Here is an 18,532-nt window from a genome sequence, read left to right on the forward strand (position 1 = left end):
TGCATCAATTTTGACTGCATCACGGAAACGCATATTACGATTTTCTTCCCCTGTGCAACTGAATTATTGCAATTTGCAAGTAATATCTAATTTTATCTATATCAGGGGTGGGCAACGTTTTCGGCCGAAGGGACACATGCGATTTACGAACCATTGCGCGGGCAACTGGAATGTTGATAACCTTTTTTTAGTCGTCCGATAGGAGCGAACCGATTTAGGTAACATTGCAAACAAGACTTAATACGCTTTAAAATTGATAACAATATGTCATGCAACTGTGCAGTGCGCAATCAGGCCCTGGTCGCGCGAAGCGCGAAATTTCTTTGCAAGATAACGACTGAATTATATCAATAAATATGTTGCTAACATACATTGGGGGTCGCATCTGTATACCACTGGGCTCATTTGGCAAGGGCAGGATTATTCGACGTTTAGACATAGCAAAATCGACGGTATCAGTGAACGTGAACATGCCTCTATCATTTTGTGCAAATGTTTTGTCGACGATCTCTCTGCGAGTGCAGAGGCGAACCTGCATGTTGGACGACACGTTATCTCCTAATTGCGAATATAACTAGACTCAATTCTGTGATTATAATATGTATTTATAATTTTCAGAAGAGGGCTCAAATACTGAATGCAAGAAATCTAGTGACAATGAATCATGCGAAGTACCGAGAAAAATTTCAAGTCAAATAAATCTGCTATGAAATATTCTACTTTATGGTCCTATACGAAGATCTGGGATAGATGTGGCTGGCCCCTGGATACGCCTGTGCGTCAGAACTGTTGTTATAGTCATCATTCAATTTCGCGGTCATGCTAATCAAATTTTGGTTTGCGTTGCAATTGTACCGGATGTCATAAATAATTTCGAGAATTACCTTGCAGTGCAGGCCACCCCTAACCTTCTCATGTGCCAAATTTGGCCTGCGAGCCAAGGGCTGGTCGCACCTGATCTGTATGGTTATTAATAACAGTGATTGGTGGTACATAAAATTATATTGAAAATTCTTTGAAAGCAAATGTATTCGTGATAGAGAAGTTGGAGTCGGAGTCGGAGTCGAAGTAAGGGTCATTCTCACAAACTCCGACTGCGACTCCAGTCAGTATTTTCCCCTCGACTCCGACTCCGACTCCAGCTATTATAGTTTTCACGACTCCGACTCCGAGTCCATCAAGCGAAAATTACCCTGACTCCGACTCCGACTCCACCGACTCCGACTCCGACGCCACAGCCCTGTTGCCCACACTTACTCACGGCCTGGGAAGCTGATTACGTCCAACATCATCACGATCCCCAGATAAAGGCGGACGACCCCAAGATTTGGAACCACTGTATGTGATTGAAGCATCCAATCGGCCTTAACCAACTCTAGGAATATGCCGTTAGCTTAAAATTGCGATTACAATCAGACTTAATTCAGTAAATGATGGTAATTTATATTCATTCTGATTGCATTTTGTGGCGAGGGTGGTGTCTGGTGCCCATACTAATATCATTATACGTTGCATTAACTCGCGCGCGACGCGAAGAACAATTTTGAATAGCATAAATCTGCTTGAAAATAAATATTGTTTACGTTGATTTACGAAAAACTTTTGAGCCTGATTCCAGCCTTCAAAATTCCGGACATTTAAGCATATTTCAGAAATTCCTCCCGGACGCAGATTTTTCAGTGAAATTCCGGACATGTCCGGGAAAATCCGGACGTATGGCAACCCTAACATATTCGGGCGGGCGGACCCGTTGGTATGACTTCGTTACATGATGCTATTTCCTGACCTCCTGTCTGCTATATCAAGAAATACAGAATCGCCCAAACGTACTAAACTGAAAGATCACACGATTTCAGTTTGCGGTGTTTCTTCACTGGCATATAATTTTTTCCTGCGGGATGGTATGTTTTGTGAGGTTCAGATTGCCAAGACAGGAACCTTTGGCGCCAGTCAGGCGCCTGTATGGACAATTAAGCCTATATGTATTTTGTATATATAACGAAGCTTTCGGTCAGCATAAGGGCAGTCCTTTACGGGTTACGCCCAAGGTTTTCTGGTTACCGCTCGTTCTGGCTCATGGACTTCGTGGAGTCGCTTTGTTACATGGCCCATTTCTATAAATCTTGTGTATTTTGTCTTGGGGAAAGAGTACCCAATAATCAAGACACTTGTCGACTTGAAATCGCGCAGTGTGCGAAAATTTTTTGAAAAAGTTGAATAAATTTTCAAAAACTACTCTATAATTTATGCTCATTCACGAAATAATCCCCCCCCCCAATTGGGGGGTTTGGGGTGGGGCAGTTACGGCCCTGGTTACTGGTATGGGTTCACAATACCTTTCATGTTGCAGTTATGGGTGATTGTCCCGCGTACTGGTTGGGTTGTGTGTCTTGTGTACTCAAACAAGCAAATAGCGGCTCCGTAATGACAAAAGTTGTAAGGAAATACGACGATAGTTTTGGGTAGTGGGGAATGAAGGCTCGGAATAAATGTGAAGTGGGGAATGAAGACAAAAAGGTTGGGAACCACTGTATTAGGGTTACCATATTTTGAGATCCGAGAAATAGGACACTTTTGACAAGGTGCATTAACAGACATTTATACATGCTCTGTATAACGAAGGGGTTGATCGCTCTAAAATAGTTCGTTTTTCCGAGTCAGCATCTGAAAACCGGCTTCCACGTCCACGTCCAATTTAGTTTGCGATGACCCTTTTAGTCAATCTTCGCATCAATTACCTTACGACTAGGGCTGGGCACAATGATTCGAGTACTCGAATCTGAATCGAGTATTAATTTTAATGATTCGAGTCGAGTAGTAAAATACGATTTTTTCGAGTACTGAAATTATAAGCTTCTCGCCACTGAAAGTTAATTTATCAACGAGAATTATAGTTTCGATACTAATTTTCACTGGTGAAGCCTTGAAACGTTGATTGGCGGTATCGTAGCATACGAAACGTATGGTACGAAGCTACGAAGGTTACTGGACGTAGCACATTTCCGAAGTCTTGATTATCCCACAAAGTTGTCACCAAGTGGAATGACATCGGTATGGTCGGAAAAATACCAAATTATCATTTATGAGATGGATAAAAGGCATTATATTCCTTGTGGGGGCATAAAGGGTACATATTTGACCTTTGACGTATTACATTCTTTTATGACGTCATAATGAGTGATACTCGATTACTCGACTCGACTCGAAGCATATTACGTGATTCAGAATCGAATCACTCAGGTACTCGATTTTGCCCAGCCCTACTTACGACCCATATCTCACATGTCTCATTGTGCGATATCACACACCTTTCAGGGCTGTCCCTATTTATTCGCCGAGCAATCAACGTAATAGAATATAACGTAATGCGAAAAAGACATTTCGGCGTCCCCGGAGGACAATTCGGTTTTCTCGAGATAAAATGACGGAAACGTCTTAATGTTGAGTAACTCTATGACATGATTTTTCTGCCTATTCTGAGCTGACAGCCCACGATCCAAGTCCTCTACCAACTAGTCCCCTAAACTGCAAGGCGTTCAACACAATCCCAATTCCATGACAGGAGACGGCCATCATGTGAACCGCAACTGAAGGGCAGCGAGAGGTATGCAGCATTTACGAGAACATATTTTATTCAACTGAATGCACAAACCCAACAATCAACATCCACGTCTTGTAATAATTTCTATAACATTTGTTATTTACACTGCGGCAAATAAATACAAATTAACGCGAGGCAGTGTTTGGAACTGAGTGAATAATTAGAACTCGTCTAGAGATCGAGGATCATGTCATCATAACATTGAGAATGATGTGGTAAGTTCAAATATGTGCATTTTACTCGCCTCGGGTCTATTTGTTTATTGACTTGACTTGGATTTAAGTCATTGTGCATGCGCACGACTCGAAACAAGTCATATGACTCGAGTCTCAGACGGCCAAGACCGACATTTAATTGTAATTTCGAAGAATAGTAAAGTAACCACTAAACCACACTATTGGCATTTCGTCTATTGGTACTGGTACTTTAAAATGCGACCAAAAACTGCTAAAAGTGAGGAAAATTAATATATTATAAATGCGAACCATTCAATATCACCAAACAGAGTTATAAAAGGGGGTTTAACAAGACTTCAACTGGAAACTGATCAATCAAACACAATGACTTGGACTCGGACCCGAGTCATATTACCATGACTCGGACTCGAACCTGTGTTCGCTGACTCTAACTCGGGACTTGACTCGGTGGTGAATTGAAATTGACTAGACTTGACTCGAGTCAGAACTGTAAAAGTGAGATGGACTTGTGACTCGGAGACTTGCTTACAATCCTGCCGCAAGATTTTACGGATCTGAATCCCGTTTTTAATGAGTCGCCTTAAAATCGTATTGGGAAACCGACCGTCAGGCCGTTACGTAAAACACAGTGTCATCATTTTCCTTTCTTTTTCTTATGCAACTGCTGGCTGGTCGACGAAACCTTCACCTTCCCCGGTATATTCCTAGCCAAATCATGATCTTTAATACTTCTGAGATGATCCTTCTCGAGCGGATTAGTTTCCTTCATGCTCTGAAACAGCGACAGCGCAGACTTAGCCGCTTTTCCCTTCTTCGTATTACCCGGAGTCAGTTTCACTTTAAACTTGTAATTGTGCATAGTGTTATACGGTGCGCACACTGGCAAGGCAAATAACAAGATATCGTCGCTAAAGGGGCATCCGGTCAAGGAGCTTAAAATCCCCGAACTTTCCCGGTTTAAATGTTCGTTTTCGAGGACTTTGGCCCGTTCCTCATCCGAATCATAACTTGCTTCAGTCGAATTCGACTTTGATTGAACTTTCCCTCTTCTTTTATCCGACTGGTTTTTACTGCTAGTCGCGTTACTTTGCTTGGCGGACGCCTTATTTTTCTTGGCTTTGCGATCTCTCGCTTTTTGGCTTTGAGATTGCTGCAGCAGCTCCATTTTTAGGGCACGCTCCTCTTCGTCTTGGTCCTTGTATTTGTTCTTCATCTTCTTCTGCTTGTGCCTGTGCCCGCGCTTGGGTTGAGCTTGGCCTCTACTCTGCACGTCTTGAACTCCGTGTGAATCACCGTCATCTCGCGACAGCGATTTTTGGCGCGCTGTGTCGTTCTGAGAACTCCTTTCGTTCGCGAAAGCAACCTTTACGTTTGTGTCTGGAAACTCTGGAAAATCCAATTCTTCGGCACTCTTTCGTGCGTCATTTTCAAGATCGAAACCAAAAGACGGATTTTCTTCGACTTTCGGACTGCAATCAGTGACAGAGTCAAGTTCACTAACATTAGTAGCTTCTAAATCTTCAGTATCATTCTCATCATCAACTTCATTACCACAAGTCAAAGGCATGCTTTTTTCGACATCGATTTCCTTGTTCGAGTCTACAGCGTCTTTTAAACCTGTCTCGTTACTGTTTTCCGCAGATTTTTCAAAATCAACACCAAAAGCATGATTTTCCACATTTCCCAAACCACAATCAGGATTGATAACGTCAGTAGCTTCTAAATCTCTGGTGATATCATCCACATCTCTAACTTCCTTACCAGAAGTGGCAGTCGTGTTTCTATCCATACCGATTTCATTACTCGAATTCACATTATCTTTTAAGCGTACATCGTCTACCCGCTCCTGCATCTTATTCCCATCCAATTTCTCATCCCCATCAGATTCATCTGAATCGATGTCTAATTCAACATCAGGTTGTGCAACTGATGATTCTGAAACACCAATCTCAGCCGCATCGATAGACACCACTTTTCTTTCGTCTTGATGCTTATGAACGCAAGTCTCATCCACTTTAAACACAATTCCAAAACCGTAAATTAAATTAGACGGGGGTAGATAGTTCTTTTTGCCTCTAATCAAAAAGCTCCCGGTGGTTAAGTATTCCCCACTCGGCGCGGTCTTAGACACTTGGTTACTGCGAACCCACCAAGCGCTAGTGACTACTTTCGCGTCCCAAGCCGCGCTGTGACAGATAGCCATGGTGCCTGCTTCGTTTAGAGTTTTCGGGGGAATTTCGGATTTTCCGTGATTTTTGATAATGCAGCTTGTGGCCCCGTGCAAGTCCGCGTGAACGTAAATATCGTTTTCGGTCAAGTATTTTTTCACTAAAATCTCATTCTGCTGCGCGTCACGCCCGCCTATCACCAAATAGTTCTCGGAAGACACAAACCAAATGAATTTTTCAAACCAAAACGTTTTTCTCGCCTTCTGTATGTTATGAATTTTGTTGGCTTCATCAAAAGTCTGCTTCATTTTCTTTTCCGCAGATTTGTACGCTTTTTGAGAAGATTCCACGATTCTCTGCTGTTTATGAGAAGCCTGCTTTTTGTGACTGTAATATTTTTTCGCGTTACCATACGCAGACAACCCCAAATCAATGACAACTTTAACCTTACTCGTAGAATTCGCGGTACTCGCGTTTTCTTCATCAGAAGAATCACTTTCGATAGCTTGCTCAGTCAAAACCATCGTGAACGCATTGCTCTGCAAATCAAGGCCTGAAATTGCTCGAGCAACAGGATCGCCACCGGCTTGAGCATCTTTAATCAAACTAATAATTTCATTCCAGTCAATTTGATTCGCGATCGCGGTCCGCACCACACGTATCGCTTGCTCTACAAGAGGCAAATTTTCTTCAATCATCCTTGCTTTGTAGATATCACTGTCTTGTTGCTTTTCAAGCGTAGTCAGGCGTTGTTCGTGGTCTTTTTTAATGTTATCTAACCTTTTTTGCGCCGATTTTTCCAGCTGAACTATCTTCAAGTCTGCCTTTTGCGATTCCAAATTGCCGAAAAATTCGTCAGCAGCCTTGTTGAAAGAAACCAACTCTGAATAGTCAGAACCCTCAAACTGCTTAAAAAGCACGGGATGGAATTCGACGTTCGTTTGCACCGTGGTACCGTCGCTTTTTTTCTCATTCTTTTGAATGATGTACCCTTTCGCGTTACCGTCACACAAAGAATCTAGTATGCCATCACCGATTTTTAACGCAGATATAACTCTATCCACATCATCATCAGTACCTTCAAAACCTTTTCCAACACTGGCACTTGGCGGAAATCCGACTGACAACAGACAATGTTCAATGCAGGGTGCGCCAAATGATAAATGTGGGTTTAATGTTCTTTTCAACAAATCGTTTTTCTTACAATCCTTCAAAACTCGCCTCACATTGTGTTCAACTTCGGAAAAATCAGACCTTTTCTTCGCGGAATCAACGGGATAGCGTTCGTGTACCGCAAATCTAACTTCCGCGTTGTCCCCGTCTTTGTTCTCTGTGCGATAACGCAACAGATTTAAAATAGTGTAGGTATGATCTGTCAGGATAATATTTCCTCTATCGTAAAGTTCCAGTATGACGTGATAAGCAGCCTCGTCGGATCCAAACTGTAAGTCTACGATACGATCGATGCCTAACTGTTTCGCGCTAACTAGCCGTCGTCCTTTCAAATGCTTCCGTAGTTTCATCGAGAATCCAGACGGCATCATATTTTTAGGCCAGTCAAATTCAGATTTATGCAGCCTAATGCCGGATTCCATCAACAACATCGCTTTAACGTCGGGCTTAGCCAGCTTCAACAGATACGTCTTGTTGTTAATGTCGTAAACATTAGCCAGACGCATCCCGGTGAGTGTGGAGTTAATTTCAGACAACACGGCGCATATGTCCAACGTTGTGAACCGCGTCTTCATTGTGATGTAGATGTATCGCTTATCTCATAACAGTAACTACGCATACGAGTAGAATAAAATCTAATGAGAGAAAAGGCAAATCGATCAACACTACAAAATTTGCAGTTTTTCAGCAAACTAAAAAGTTCGGAAGCAGTGAGAAAAAATACACGATTTACCAGTAGTATGCCGGCCAGACTTGGACAACTAGAAAATTTTCAGCTTTTCCAAATAAAATTAGAATTACATCTACACATTGTTTTCCAAATTAGATTAGAATTAAACTGAGAGCTAAGAAATATTTCACAAATTACGTTACCGGTATTTTGCCCAAATTAGTACAATTAGATAGCTAGAATTATCTAGTTCTCCAAGTCCGATGCCGACTAGTTGAGCAGTGTAATTTTTTTTCCAGATACTGAACCTTCAATTGATACGTAGGGAATCATACAGAACAAATAATTTGGCTGTTACGGGGCATCTATACCAAGATTGCGACTGTGTAATATTTGCAAATTGTAGGATCCCAATAAAAGCGCTTTTTAAGCAAAAACATACAGTTACAAACATTGAAAAATTGATCAGAGCACACGCGGGTATAAAAAAGCTATCAACAATTATGGCTTAGCAAAGCGGTCATCACACTGCAGACCGGAAACCAAAAACAAACAGGAAAATTGTTCATTGGTAATGAAGTGACAAGGCGATGGCAATAATAGATGTTGAAAGTATTAGGCGACAAATCATTGCCGAAATGCATGGTGGTCATCATATTCGAAATCAAGCAGTCATCCGCTACCAGTAACTCGAATCAGAAATTTAACATAAATTTTCAAACACCCCTTGGATGTATGCCACCCGCGTAGTGATGATTTTTCGTAGCGTGACAATGAAACAAAAAATGTGCAAACATAATTACTTTTTTCACATATTTATGGTCATGTTAAATCATTCAACTGACTTTGACATGATTTTCTTAGTATGTTTGTAGTACTGAATTTAAAAGTTTCAGGAGTCGGAATTGGAGTCGGTGTATTAAAAACGTTGGTCACGACTAGTATTCAAGTAGCTTACATAATTTCACGTTTTAGCAATAACAGCCGTTCCAAATGAGCGATAGTCAGTTGCCATCGATATGGATCAAAAACTACTGAAAGCCAAACACTCTAAAAGTAGCCTACCCACAAAATTAGGAAAAACTAAAAGACAATAAAAACTAAACCAATATGTCAACACTTTTGCCCAGTGCTAATCAAGGACTCATTGCCGAAAACAAGGACATTGCAGTTTTAACGGATCCCCGCGCTTAAACATGAGGATAAATCTAAGAAATAAGGACGGTATGGCATCATTGGCAATAGAGTTCCAAATTGCCACATGTCACAGGCAAGAAATTAGCGCAGATGTACATCATTACTGACGGTATTACAAGGTCGCGTGAGCGCTTTCTTCAAACAACTAAACGTCTACTCGATCATTATTGCTAATTCCGCACGAGTATAATCAATGACTGGTTTCATCGCAAGTGACCCGGGATGAAAACTTATTCAGATCACGAAAATTACATGCATGCAACATTGCGTTTACGTAGTGGTCAATTACTCAGCATCACATTCAGTATGGATATTTTGAAAAATTGGACATCACTTTCGCCATTCCAGCAGAGAACCCGGTGATTAGCAGTATGCCTCTGTCTTGCGGGTTCGATACGATCCCCTCGCCGGTTGCGCCGTCCGGATTTAACATCACGACGACAAGCTTGGCTGGTATCTTCAACGCTTTTCTGTACTGCTTCAGTGCGTCGAAAGGATTCGTTTTTCCGCTCCACGTCTCTTTGTCGGTGACCACGACGAAAACATCGACCTTTATTTTATTCGATTTTGCGTAAATTAGCGGACGGGAACAATCACACCCGCCTAACTGCACCTCCGTCAATTTTTTGACTATTTCATCCACTTTCGTTTCCGCAGTGATCTTTACTTCTTCAAGCTCTCTCGAAAACGCTTTGACCACCACTTTGTTCTCCGCTCTGGCGATACACAGAGCGATCATGGCCGCAGTAGTGTGACATTGAATGTGGTCATTGTTGACAATATGGGCTTTCATCGAATCTGACGCGTCTAACGCCACAAGGAATCTTTTACCCGAAGATTTAAGATTGCACTCCATCGAGAACGCCAGCGCTAAGTTCAAAGACACTACGATTTCGCGATTCACTTTCCAACTGGGTTTTCTCTTAGTGTCGTTAATAGCATTGCTGTAAAACTCCCTCTGCATTAACACTTGAAAAGGGTGAATTCCAGAATCACCAATTTGCTTCTTATCCAGACATCTCTTCATGAAAGCTTTTTTGGTGCGATTATCGCCTTCAAGCAGTTTCATTTTAGCCATTCTCGTCGTGTTTTGTATCATCACATCAAACGGCATCACCGCGATCATCTCTTCCCATAATTCGACTTCGTGATACAGGTTGTAAGACACAAAATCCCAAGGCAGTTTCAGTTTATCCATAAAAGGAACAATCTCAGACGCGTTCTGAGCTTTCTTGACCGCCGTCAGCTCTTCGAGAAGCACCAGCAATTTTTGACTGGCGTCATCAGACTCGTTCTTGAACAGTTCCGACGTCTTTTTCAAGCCTACGATCAGAAAACTGAAAATAATTTTCTGACATTCGTTGCTCGGCGGGATGTGAGCAAGACGGAGTACGTCCCGGTGAGACCATTTGTTGTGGCGCGGATATTCCGTGACAAGTTTAGCAAGCTCGGTCGTTTCGTGACTCAAATACCATTTTTTCACGGCAGACCGCAGACCTTTACTCCACCCCGTAGTTCCACGCACGTGCTTGCATACTTTTTCACGATAATCTATAAACGTCAGAAAGGAGACAGACCGCGTACAGATTTTTAGCATCATTTCAAAACCTCTCTTTTTCACAGTTTGCTCTTTGCAACAAGTGCAGTAAGCTATTGCGAAGATGAGCGAGTCTTTCATTACAGTGAGCCCGCGATCATGCACCCTCTGAACTGTGTTCAAAAGCTCAACACCCTTCCCTACAGTTACAACGCTCTCAAGTAAAGAAACTGCTTGATCCAGATTAAGTGTATATTTGTTAATCTTGGACGGTGTTACTTTGTTGTCGGTAAATCCTGTAAGTAACAGACGCCAGCAATCGCCGTAACTTGTTTGAGGCCAACAGAAGTCATTGTCTTCCTCTGGTTTGGTTTTATCCTCCAAAACAGCGCTTGTGAGTTTAGGTGGTTCGTTGGGTACTTGTGCAGACGCCATTTGGGATGTCTTAAGTATGTTGTAAGAATAGTAATTATACTCTGAAAAGTGTGTTCATATATTTAACAGGAGTACTATAGAACAGACGCAAAAATCGAAATCATACCTACAGTAGTCGTATGATAATTACCAAGGCTGGTGATGTGTGCGCAAAAGTAGCAGTCAACTCAAGCAAGATACCATGTTCTCAAGGCTGTGTTATTGTCTGTTTCTCAAAATCAACACAACTACATATTGTCGCTTATGGAATCAAAGTAACTGAGGATGGCTATTTTTCAAATTTTGAGATCCTTTTTCAAATTTACAGAAGATCAAGTTTTTCGAGCCAGGACTTGGTCATATTAATTGCATTGTTTTAAAGTTAGTCATGGCCAAAAGAGTATAAAAACTTTATAGAAAGTTTATTTTCTCAAATGTCTAAAATGGACATAAGATTCTTCAATTCAAATATATGTTCACATAATATACTGCACGCCCGCCTTCCATCATATAATATCATTTGCTTTCAATTCGTGCCAACTTGAGACTCCAAGGGCAAACTGAAAGACACTTTACAGTCATCCATAGATCATCAGCGCAAAATATCACTAACAAGCATTGTCACTATGTAGTGACATAATCGCAACAATAACAAATAAATTCGTGAACAAACGTGAGGAACAATTTGAGCTGCGATATTGTGCGGTACAATGCATATGAACCTCAATTGGACACAATACCCGTCACAATAGAAGCCCAAGTTAATATTCTAAAGACGGCACATAAAATACAAGACAAAAATGCTGCAAATAATAATGATTTGACCTGAAGATTACATTTTTCGAAAGGGCCACGACCAGCTTGACTTTCTAGCGAAGAATCAATGCTACTGTAGCACACTATATAATTATCACTGAGACTACTCAGTCGCAGAATTTCCTGAATAGTCAGAACATGAAAATCCAGTTTGCAAAGCGCATTGCATATATTTTTTTGACTAACATAGTGGCTGAAAAACATTGGCATTTGCAAGTGACCTTTGTGGAACTGTGATATCTGTGGCATAAGGCCAGTATGGAATTTGTGTTCACTGTTAATGGCACACGCAATCACACGGACTTCGTCGCCAATTACACAAGGTAATTAAGCATGGACTGACAATCTGACTGAAGTATATAAATTGTGCGCCCACCACAAATGCTAATGTTAGCTTCAGTCATCAGTCACCACAGATACTAATATTGTCACTACCTTAGCGCAAGTTATATCATTGTCATGTAGGTACGATTGAAGTGGCTTGACCTGTGAGACCAACGACATGGAACCAATCAAACCGTCCAAACGTTTTCGCACAGCGAAAGACAAATTGTCAAAAACAGATCTGTCATGCGAATAAATTTCCCATCTACAATTTAATAATATATTGATATTGAAATGAACCTGAATATTTTTGGCTGACACCTGACACACGTCATGGGGTAGTCTTCAGCGACTTATTTACGTTCTCTATGTCTAGGGAAGGGGTGTTCAACCTTTTTGCTATTCATGACGGCATTTCGATTACATATATGGCGTACGGCCGCATTCTTATGGACATCTGTAATGCACCACCTGGATGGCAAATATCCATGTTAAGTTGGCTATCGGGGGACTTCTCATCGCGGACAGCCATTATTGCATTCTGAAGAAATATGTTGCACTGGAACGTTTTTAATCAAGTATAGAATCAGACCGGTCGACAGGCTTTCTGTGCAGAAAAGGTGCCTTGCCGATTAACAACCCGCACCATATGTGAATTGGACGTCGTAATTTTAACAAAGTTGCATATGTAGCCACTATTCTGTTGATGAACAAGAACACCGACACACCAATACTCGAACTCTGTCAATAAAGAACACTGTAACCCCCCCCCCCCATCATTTTTTCGCATTGTACGCTAGAAATCTCTGATTCATCGGATTTTCGGGAGATTTCATCCATTCCTTCTTAAGCATTTGGCGCAGTTGGGACATCCTCAAATTAGGATATTCTATCTTCAATCGCGGAAAGTTTTCGTCCTCGAATTTGGTGTAAGCCGCTTTCATTCTACGTTCCGGATGACGGTCCACTTCTTGAGCGACTGATAATACAGATATCGCGTCCGACACGCTCCTCGCTTCGAGAGATTCTCCTTGCTTAACTTGGTCAGCGAGTATTTGATTAACATTTTCTTCTATTTTATCCTCCACAATTACTTTTTTGTCTTTTTCTGCATTTTCTCTCTCTGCATTTTCCATAATTTGAGCTCTTGTAACCTTTGTGGAAGGCTTGCTGCTAACAGGTTTTGCGGATTTAATACTCTCCAATTCTGCATTGTATAACTCCTCTCTTTCCCGTTTTTTGTTTAGGAGTTCCGCCTTTTTCTGTTCCTTATCGGCTTTTCTGTTTTGTTTCCTTTGCACGCTTTTATCGTCATCAGCCCAATACGCGTCTTCGGCTTCTTTGTCTTTTTTTGCTTTTACGGCGTCTGCCGCGGCGGCTTTGCGGGCGCGGGCTACCACGGCTTTAGAGTTTTCGCCCTTGAATTTCTTTGGCATTTTGATGCTTCGCGCGATTTAGACAAGTACAGTATGAGAATCGGAGCATCGAACATAATTTAAATGATCGCTACCCTAATGCATAGCTGTGCTAGTAAACCGCCACAGATACGAATTTGCTAAGGCCCTACCTCAGGAAGTAATTTTTTAGGAAGTATTTTAGGAAGTAGCTTACACAACAACACGCACATTCGCACAAGCACACACATGTATGTAGTTAGTATTTGCCTACCCAATGAGCCATAAAAACATGAAAACATCTTGAAATTGAAACTATCCCGTTGACATAATGGTCAGAGGTAGTCAGTAACGAAGTACTTCTACTTAAACTTCTACTGCAAGTAGATTTTGCCTCCATACGCTACTTCATCAAGTGGTTTTGATTTATACTACTTCTACTTGACAGTTTTCTAGGCAAAATTACACCTAGAAACGATGACTACTTTGACCACCTCTATATGTGTTACAGACAATTCTCAAGTGAATATGTCTGTCAGCTATTCTGCGTATTCAAATTTGACTGATGATGTGGTTAACTTAGTCATCCTTTCAGGGCCGTAACGGCACTTCGTCACCCCCCCCCCCTCCAAAAAACGTTGGTAGGCCTATTGGGCCCCACAGGATGATAAAACGAACTTCTTGGGGGCTTCGCCTATGGAAAATTAAACCTATATGTATTTTGTATATATAACGAAGTTTTTGGTCAGCATAAGGGCAGTCCTTTTCGACCAAGGTTTTCTCGCTGTCGATCGTTCTGGCACACTCCTTGGATGTCGCGTGTTACGTGGCCTAAAACTTTATATGTCTTGGTGCGTAGTGAGACGTAGCGCGGCCTAGTACACGATGTCAAAGTCTTTTCGATGTTGAACTTCATTCTTTTTAGACTCTTTCTCTTTGCTTTTTTTCGTTCTTCATTGGGTCTCTTTTGTCGCTGTATTAAGAACAGCGAAGCGGCGGAAGCGGAGCCCAGATTAACCTACGACTTCGTCACTGACCACCTCTGATAAATAACTGCATTTGTTTACCCGCATCTCACCATTATTTGGCCCAAAAGTTTCCGACACCGATAGATATGGTAAGTTGAAACTGATCACGACCACGCATGCTAGCGATGAAGAGCTGGTTCGGCATCCTCATCCGCAGTTAGCACCACAGTCGACAGACTATTAATGATATGTAGGCTATTACCCATCACAATCGTATCACAATCAGACATGGGGTAATCGCGATTAGTAATCGTAATCGATTACGACGATTACAGCATTTTGAAGTAATCGTAATCGCAATCGATTACATTCGAAAAAATTCCGAAGTAAATCGTAATCGTAATAATCGACTACTTCCCATATTTAATCGATTTCTTTGTGGAACAACGATTACTTTTTATTTGCACATAAGGACTGTGACATAAACTGAACATTCGTGAACAAGGAAGAGATATTATACCAGGTATTGAGTAGGCTTACCATATTTTGGAAATCAAAAAGAGGACACTTTTTCAGAAATTTGCAACTTGCAAAACCGGAGTAAAATTCTCAAAAACCGGTTAATTTTTAATAACGTTTTTTACTCCACATTGCCAGGTGGATGACTGAAAAAAAAAAAAAAAAAAAGGGTCATCTTTTCGCTCACAGCTAAAATCACCGATTTTCACTCCGGAATACCCGTCGGAGCTTAATTCACTTCTGTGCTAATATGCGGCATATCACTCGCAATTTGCTCTAAATCTGCCTAAATTTTCAAAAAAGAGGACAAAATCTCAAAAAAGAGGACAAAAAGGCGTCCTCCGAGGACACTTTCAAAAAAGTCAAAAAAGAGGACAAATCCTCCTAAAAGAGGACGTATGGTAAGCCTAGTATTGAGAGCAAAAACGTCTGATTTTCAAATGCCACCGCTCATTATTACGTCAGAAGTAGCCTATTAGCTGTGCTCGTCTTTGCGTAAGAAGTATCCAAACATAGTAAATAGATATTCGATGTAAATTAGTGTGATTGTAAGAACACCCACCGTGCTGTATTTCGGGTTATCGACACATTTCAGGCGCCACTACCTCGCAGCAGGATAATTAATCACCACTCTGCCTAGTTTAAAATAGTAACTTATTTTGTATTGATGTTTGGTAGGGATGGTGTGAACCTCTGAAAGGTTCAGGTTCGTGTGAATGCGAAGCTTTTTGAAAGGTTCTGTGTGAACGCGAACGTGAACCTCATGACGTCACGTGATGTCATATTGCCAATTCCAACCCTACATTTCCGTGAAGTGATAGCCTCTACTCCTATTAATGTGCCCGATACCTAGCGACAACTCCGGCCACATATAATGACATAATGCTGAAGTACATATTGACTAGGGATGGTGTGAACGTGAGGTTCACGTTCGCGTTCTGTGTGTGAACCTCAGAAATTTAGAGGTTCACGTTCACAAACGAACCTTGGAAGGTTCTGCACTGTGAACCTTTTTCATATATTACAATTTTCACATTCATTATAACATCTTTGAATGAAAATTATTGCATTTCAACTGCGGACCACTCTATGCATGGCGCTGGCAGCATAAAAAATCAACAATAAACGAGGATGCACCTTGACAATCTCAAAAATTTTACTTGCTCTGTTACAAAGGTTTGCTTGAAATAGTCAGCTTTCCGTTTGTGAACATTTAGTGACTTTCTGCTGTGAGCTTGATCCGCAATGACACAACATCAAGAGCGAAATGCACTACATATAGTCAGCGAATGATGCTTTTTCTACCAATCAATGAAATTGATATCGTTGGCTGATGCAAAGAATCTAGCAGGCGTACGGGGTCAATCTTGACTTCATATGTTTATTGTATCATAAAACAAAGTCCGTGCGATTGGGGTGTTGGCTACTGCTGTATAACTTGTTAATGGGGTAATATTGGTAGCAAATATAGAAACCCGTTTTACATTCTGCGCAATATTAATGTCGCAATACTCAGACGCCGAATACATTGTCCCGTCTGGCCTAGACCGTTAAGGCGTATAAGCTTATATTCCTTTGCAAGTCCTTGTCGAAATTGTAGGCAAAGCGACGGAAGATATTGATTTTATGGGATTATTATACAATTCTATTAACCCAGGTAATACATTTGGCGACGTTTAAAACGTCATATGTACTTCAGCATAGCGGCATTATGTGGCCCGAGCCGTCGCTGTATCGTGTGTACGTTTATATAGGCTATCACTTCACTGAAATGTAGGGTTGAAATTAGCAATATGACGTCACGTGACGTCATGAGGTTCACGTTCGCGTTCACACAGAACCTTTCAAAAAGGTTCGCGTTCACACGAACCTGAACCTTTCAGAGGTTCACACCATCCCTAATATTGACGTTATAAGCGTCGCCAAATGTATCAACCTAGGCAATCAAATGAAATAATAATCCCATAAAATCGATATTTTCCGTCGCTTTGCCAACAATTTCGACGGTGACTTGCAAGGGAATATAAGCTTACGCCTTGACGATGTAGGCCAGACCGGACAATGTATTCGGCGTCTGAGTCTTGCTACGTTGATATTAAGCGCTGTGTAAAACGGTTTTCTATGCTTGCTACCGATATTACCCCATTAAAAAGTTAAACAACAGTAGCCAACACCCCAATCGTAGCCATAATATGAAATCAAGATTGGCCCCGTACGCCTACTAGATTTTTTACATCAGACAACGATGTCAATTTCATTGGTTGGTTGAATAAGCATCATTCGCTGACTACCTACATGTAGTGTATTTCGCTTTTGATGTTGTGTGATTGCGGGTCAAGCTCAAAGCAGAGAGTCAATAAATATTCCAGCAAACGTTTGTAACAAAGCAAGTAAAATATTTGAGATTGTCAAGGTGCATGCTCGTTTAGTGTTGATTTTTATGCTGCCAGCGCCATGCATATATAGTGGTCCGCAGTTGAAATGCAATAAATTTCGACCAAAGATGTTACAATGGCGTGAAAATTGTAATATATGAAAAAGGTTCACAGTGCAGAGCCTACCAAGGTTCGTTTGTGAAGGTGAACTTCCAAATTTATGAGGTTCACACAGAGAACGCGAACGTGAACCTCACGTTCACACCATCCCTAATGTTTGGTTACGCTTAGTTAAACTATAGAGACTGTAGGTCTCTATAGTTAAACGCAGTTTGACCGTTGCTGCTTGGCGAGCAGGAGGCCTATGCGGTACGAACGTACACCAGACAAAGGTTTTGACATTTTGTACTCGTCAATAAGACATTACAGTTTCCACAACGAATCATTAAAAACAGCTGCTAATATCATAACCGATCCGTTTTTTTTTGCCGTTTCTCGTAATGGCAGCTTGCATTACATCAGGGCCGGCCAACCCGTGGCCCGCCAGAAGGTTTTGAGTGGCCCGCGAGGTAATTTCCGAAACTAGTAATATTATCAAAAATGGATTGCACAGATTGTGAACTTACAAGGCCAACCAAAAATTTGATTAGTCTGGCCGCAACACATGAGATGTGATGACTAAAATATTAGTTCCGACGCATTGGCAGATCCATAAGCCAGTCACATTTTAGTAGATCTTTGTACACTACAATAAAGCAGAATAATTTGCGATAGATTTATCAAAAGTAAAAATTTTCTACACGCTTCGCGCAACATGATGTCACTCGATTTCTTTCTTTTAATATTGTTACCCCTTTGTGAAAATGAAAGAACGCCTAATGTAACAGATTGAGTCTAACTATATTCGCGATTACGAGACAAAGTGTCGTTCAGCATATGCGACCTTGCTTTTGCGCTCGCAGAAAGACCGTCGACTAGGAAACCTAGGCACAAAATGATTGACGCATGTTGGTATCGAAGCTTTCGATATCGATATGTCCATTGTCCAGGCGTCGAATAGTCCAGTCCTTGCAAACTGAGCCCAGCGATATACAGCAGGCCCGCAATATAGTCAAGTGACAATATTATTGACCTATGAACTTCGAAAAATTTTCGCGCTTAGCGCGGCTAGTGGCCCGC

The 18,532-nt window shown here is 41.4% G+C and overlaps 3 protein-coding genes and 1 long non-coding RNA gene across 6 annotated transcripts in view; all 4 read right to left on the bottom strand.

Moving 5' to 3' along the window:
- Positions 1-13,752, bottom strand: part of LOC145451529 (coiled-coil domain-containing protein 124-like) — a 93,741-nt gene extending 79,989 nt beyond the window's left edge. For 2 of the 3 annotated variants that reach the window (XM_080329743.1, XM_080329744.1), the window contains exon 1: positions 12,419-13,752. In XM_080329743.1, coding sequence (XP_080185869.1) covers positions 12,874-13,533 — 660 coding nt within the window. In that variant the 5' untranslated portion in view covers positions 13,534-13,752 and the 3' untranslated portion in view covers positions 12,419-12,873. Of the gene's footprint in view, positions 1-11,018 lie in introns of those variants that run through there. The other variant, XM_080329742.1, reaches the window with a different exon arrangement.
- LOC145451538 (uncharacterized) overlaps positions 1-18,532 on the bottom strand; it is a 232,931-nt gene that overhangs the window by 40,182 nt on the left and 174,217 nt on the right. The window lies entirely within an intron of this gene.
- LOC145451511 (ribosome quality control complex subunit NEMF-like) lies at positions 3,610-7,714 on the bottom strand. The gene has a single exon (XM_080329722.1). It carries the CDS (start codon positions 7,712-7,714, stop codon positions 4,433-4,435), a length of 3,282 nt encoding a protein of 1,093 aa, XP_080185848.1. The 3' UTR covers positions 3,610-4,432.
- Positions 7,774-18,532, bottom strand: part of LOC145451515 (RNA-binding protein RO60-like) — a 250,536-nt gene continuing 239,777 nt past the window's right edge. The window contains exon 2 of the mRNA XM_080329725.1: positions 7,774-12,418. Within this exon, the coding sequence (XP_080185851.1) occupies positions 9,308-10,978 (1,671 nt within the window). The 5' untranslated portion in view covers positions 10,979-12,418 and the 3' untranslated portion in view covers positions 7,774-9,307. The remainder of the gene's footprint in view (positions 12,419-18,532) is intronic.

The sequence above is a fragment of the Botryllus schlosseri genome, chromosome 12 (assembly GCF_051294905.1).
Source record: "Botryllus schlosseri isolate E-star chromosome 12, Bs_hap1, whole genome shotgun sequence".
Classification (NCBI taxonomy): domain Eukaryota; kingdom Metazoa; phylum Chordata; class Ascidiacea; order Stolidobranchia; family Styelidae; genus Botryllus; species Botryllus schlosseri.

What these genes read in the sequence shown, in the direction of transcription:
- LOC145451511 (XM_080329722.1), bottom strand. Translation starts at nt 7,714, where the DNA reads ATGAAGACGCGGTTCACAACGTTGGACATATGCGCCGTGTTGTCTGAA.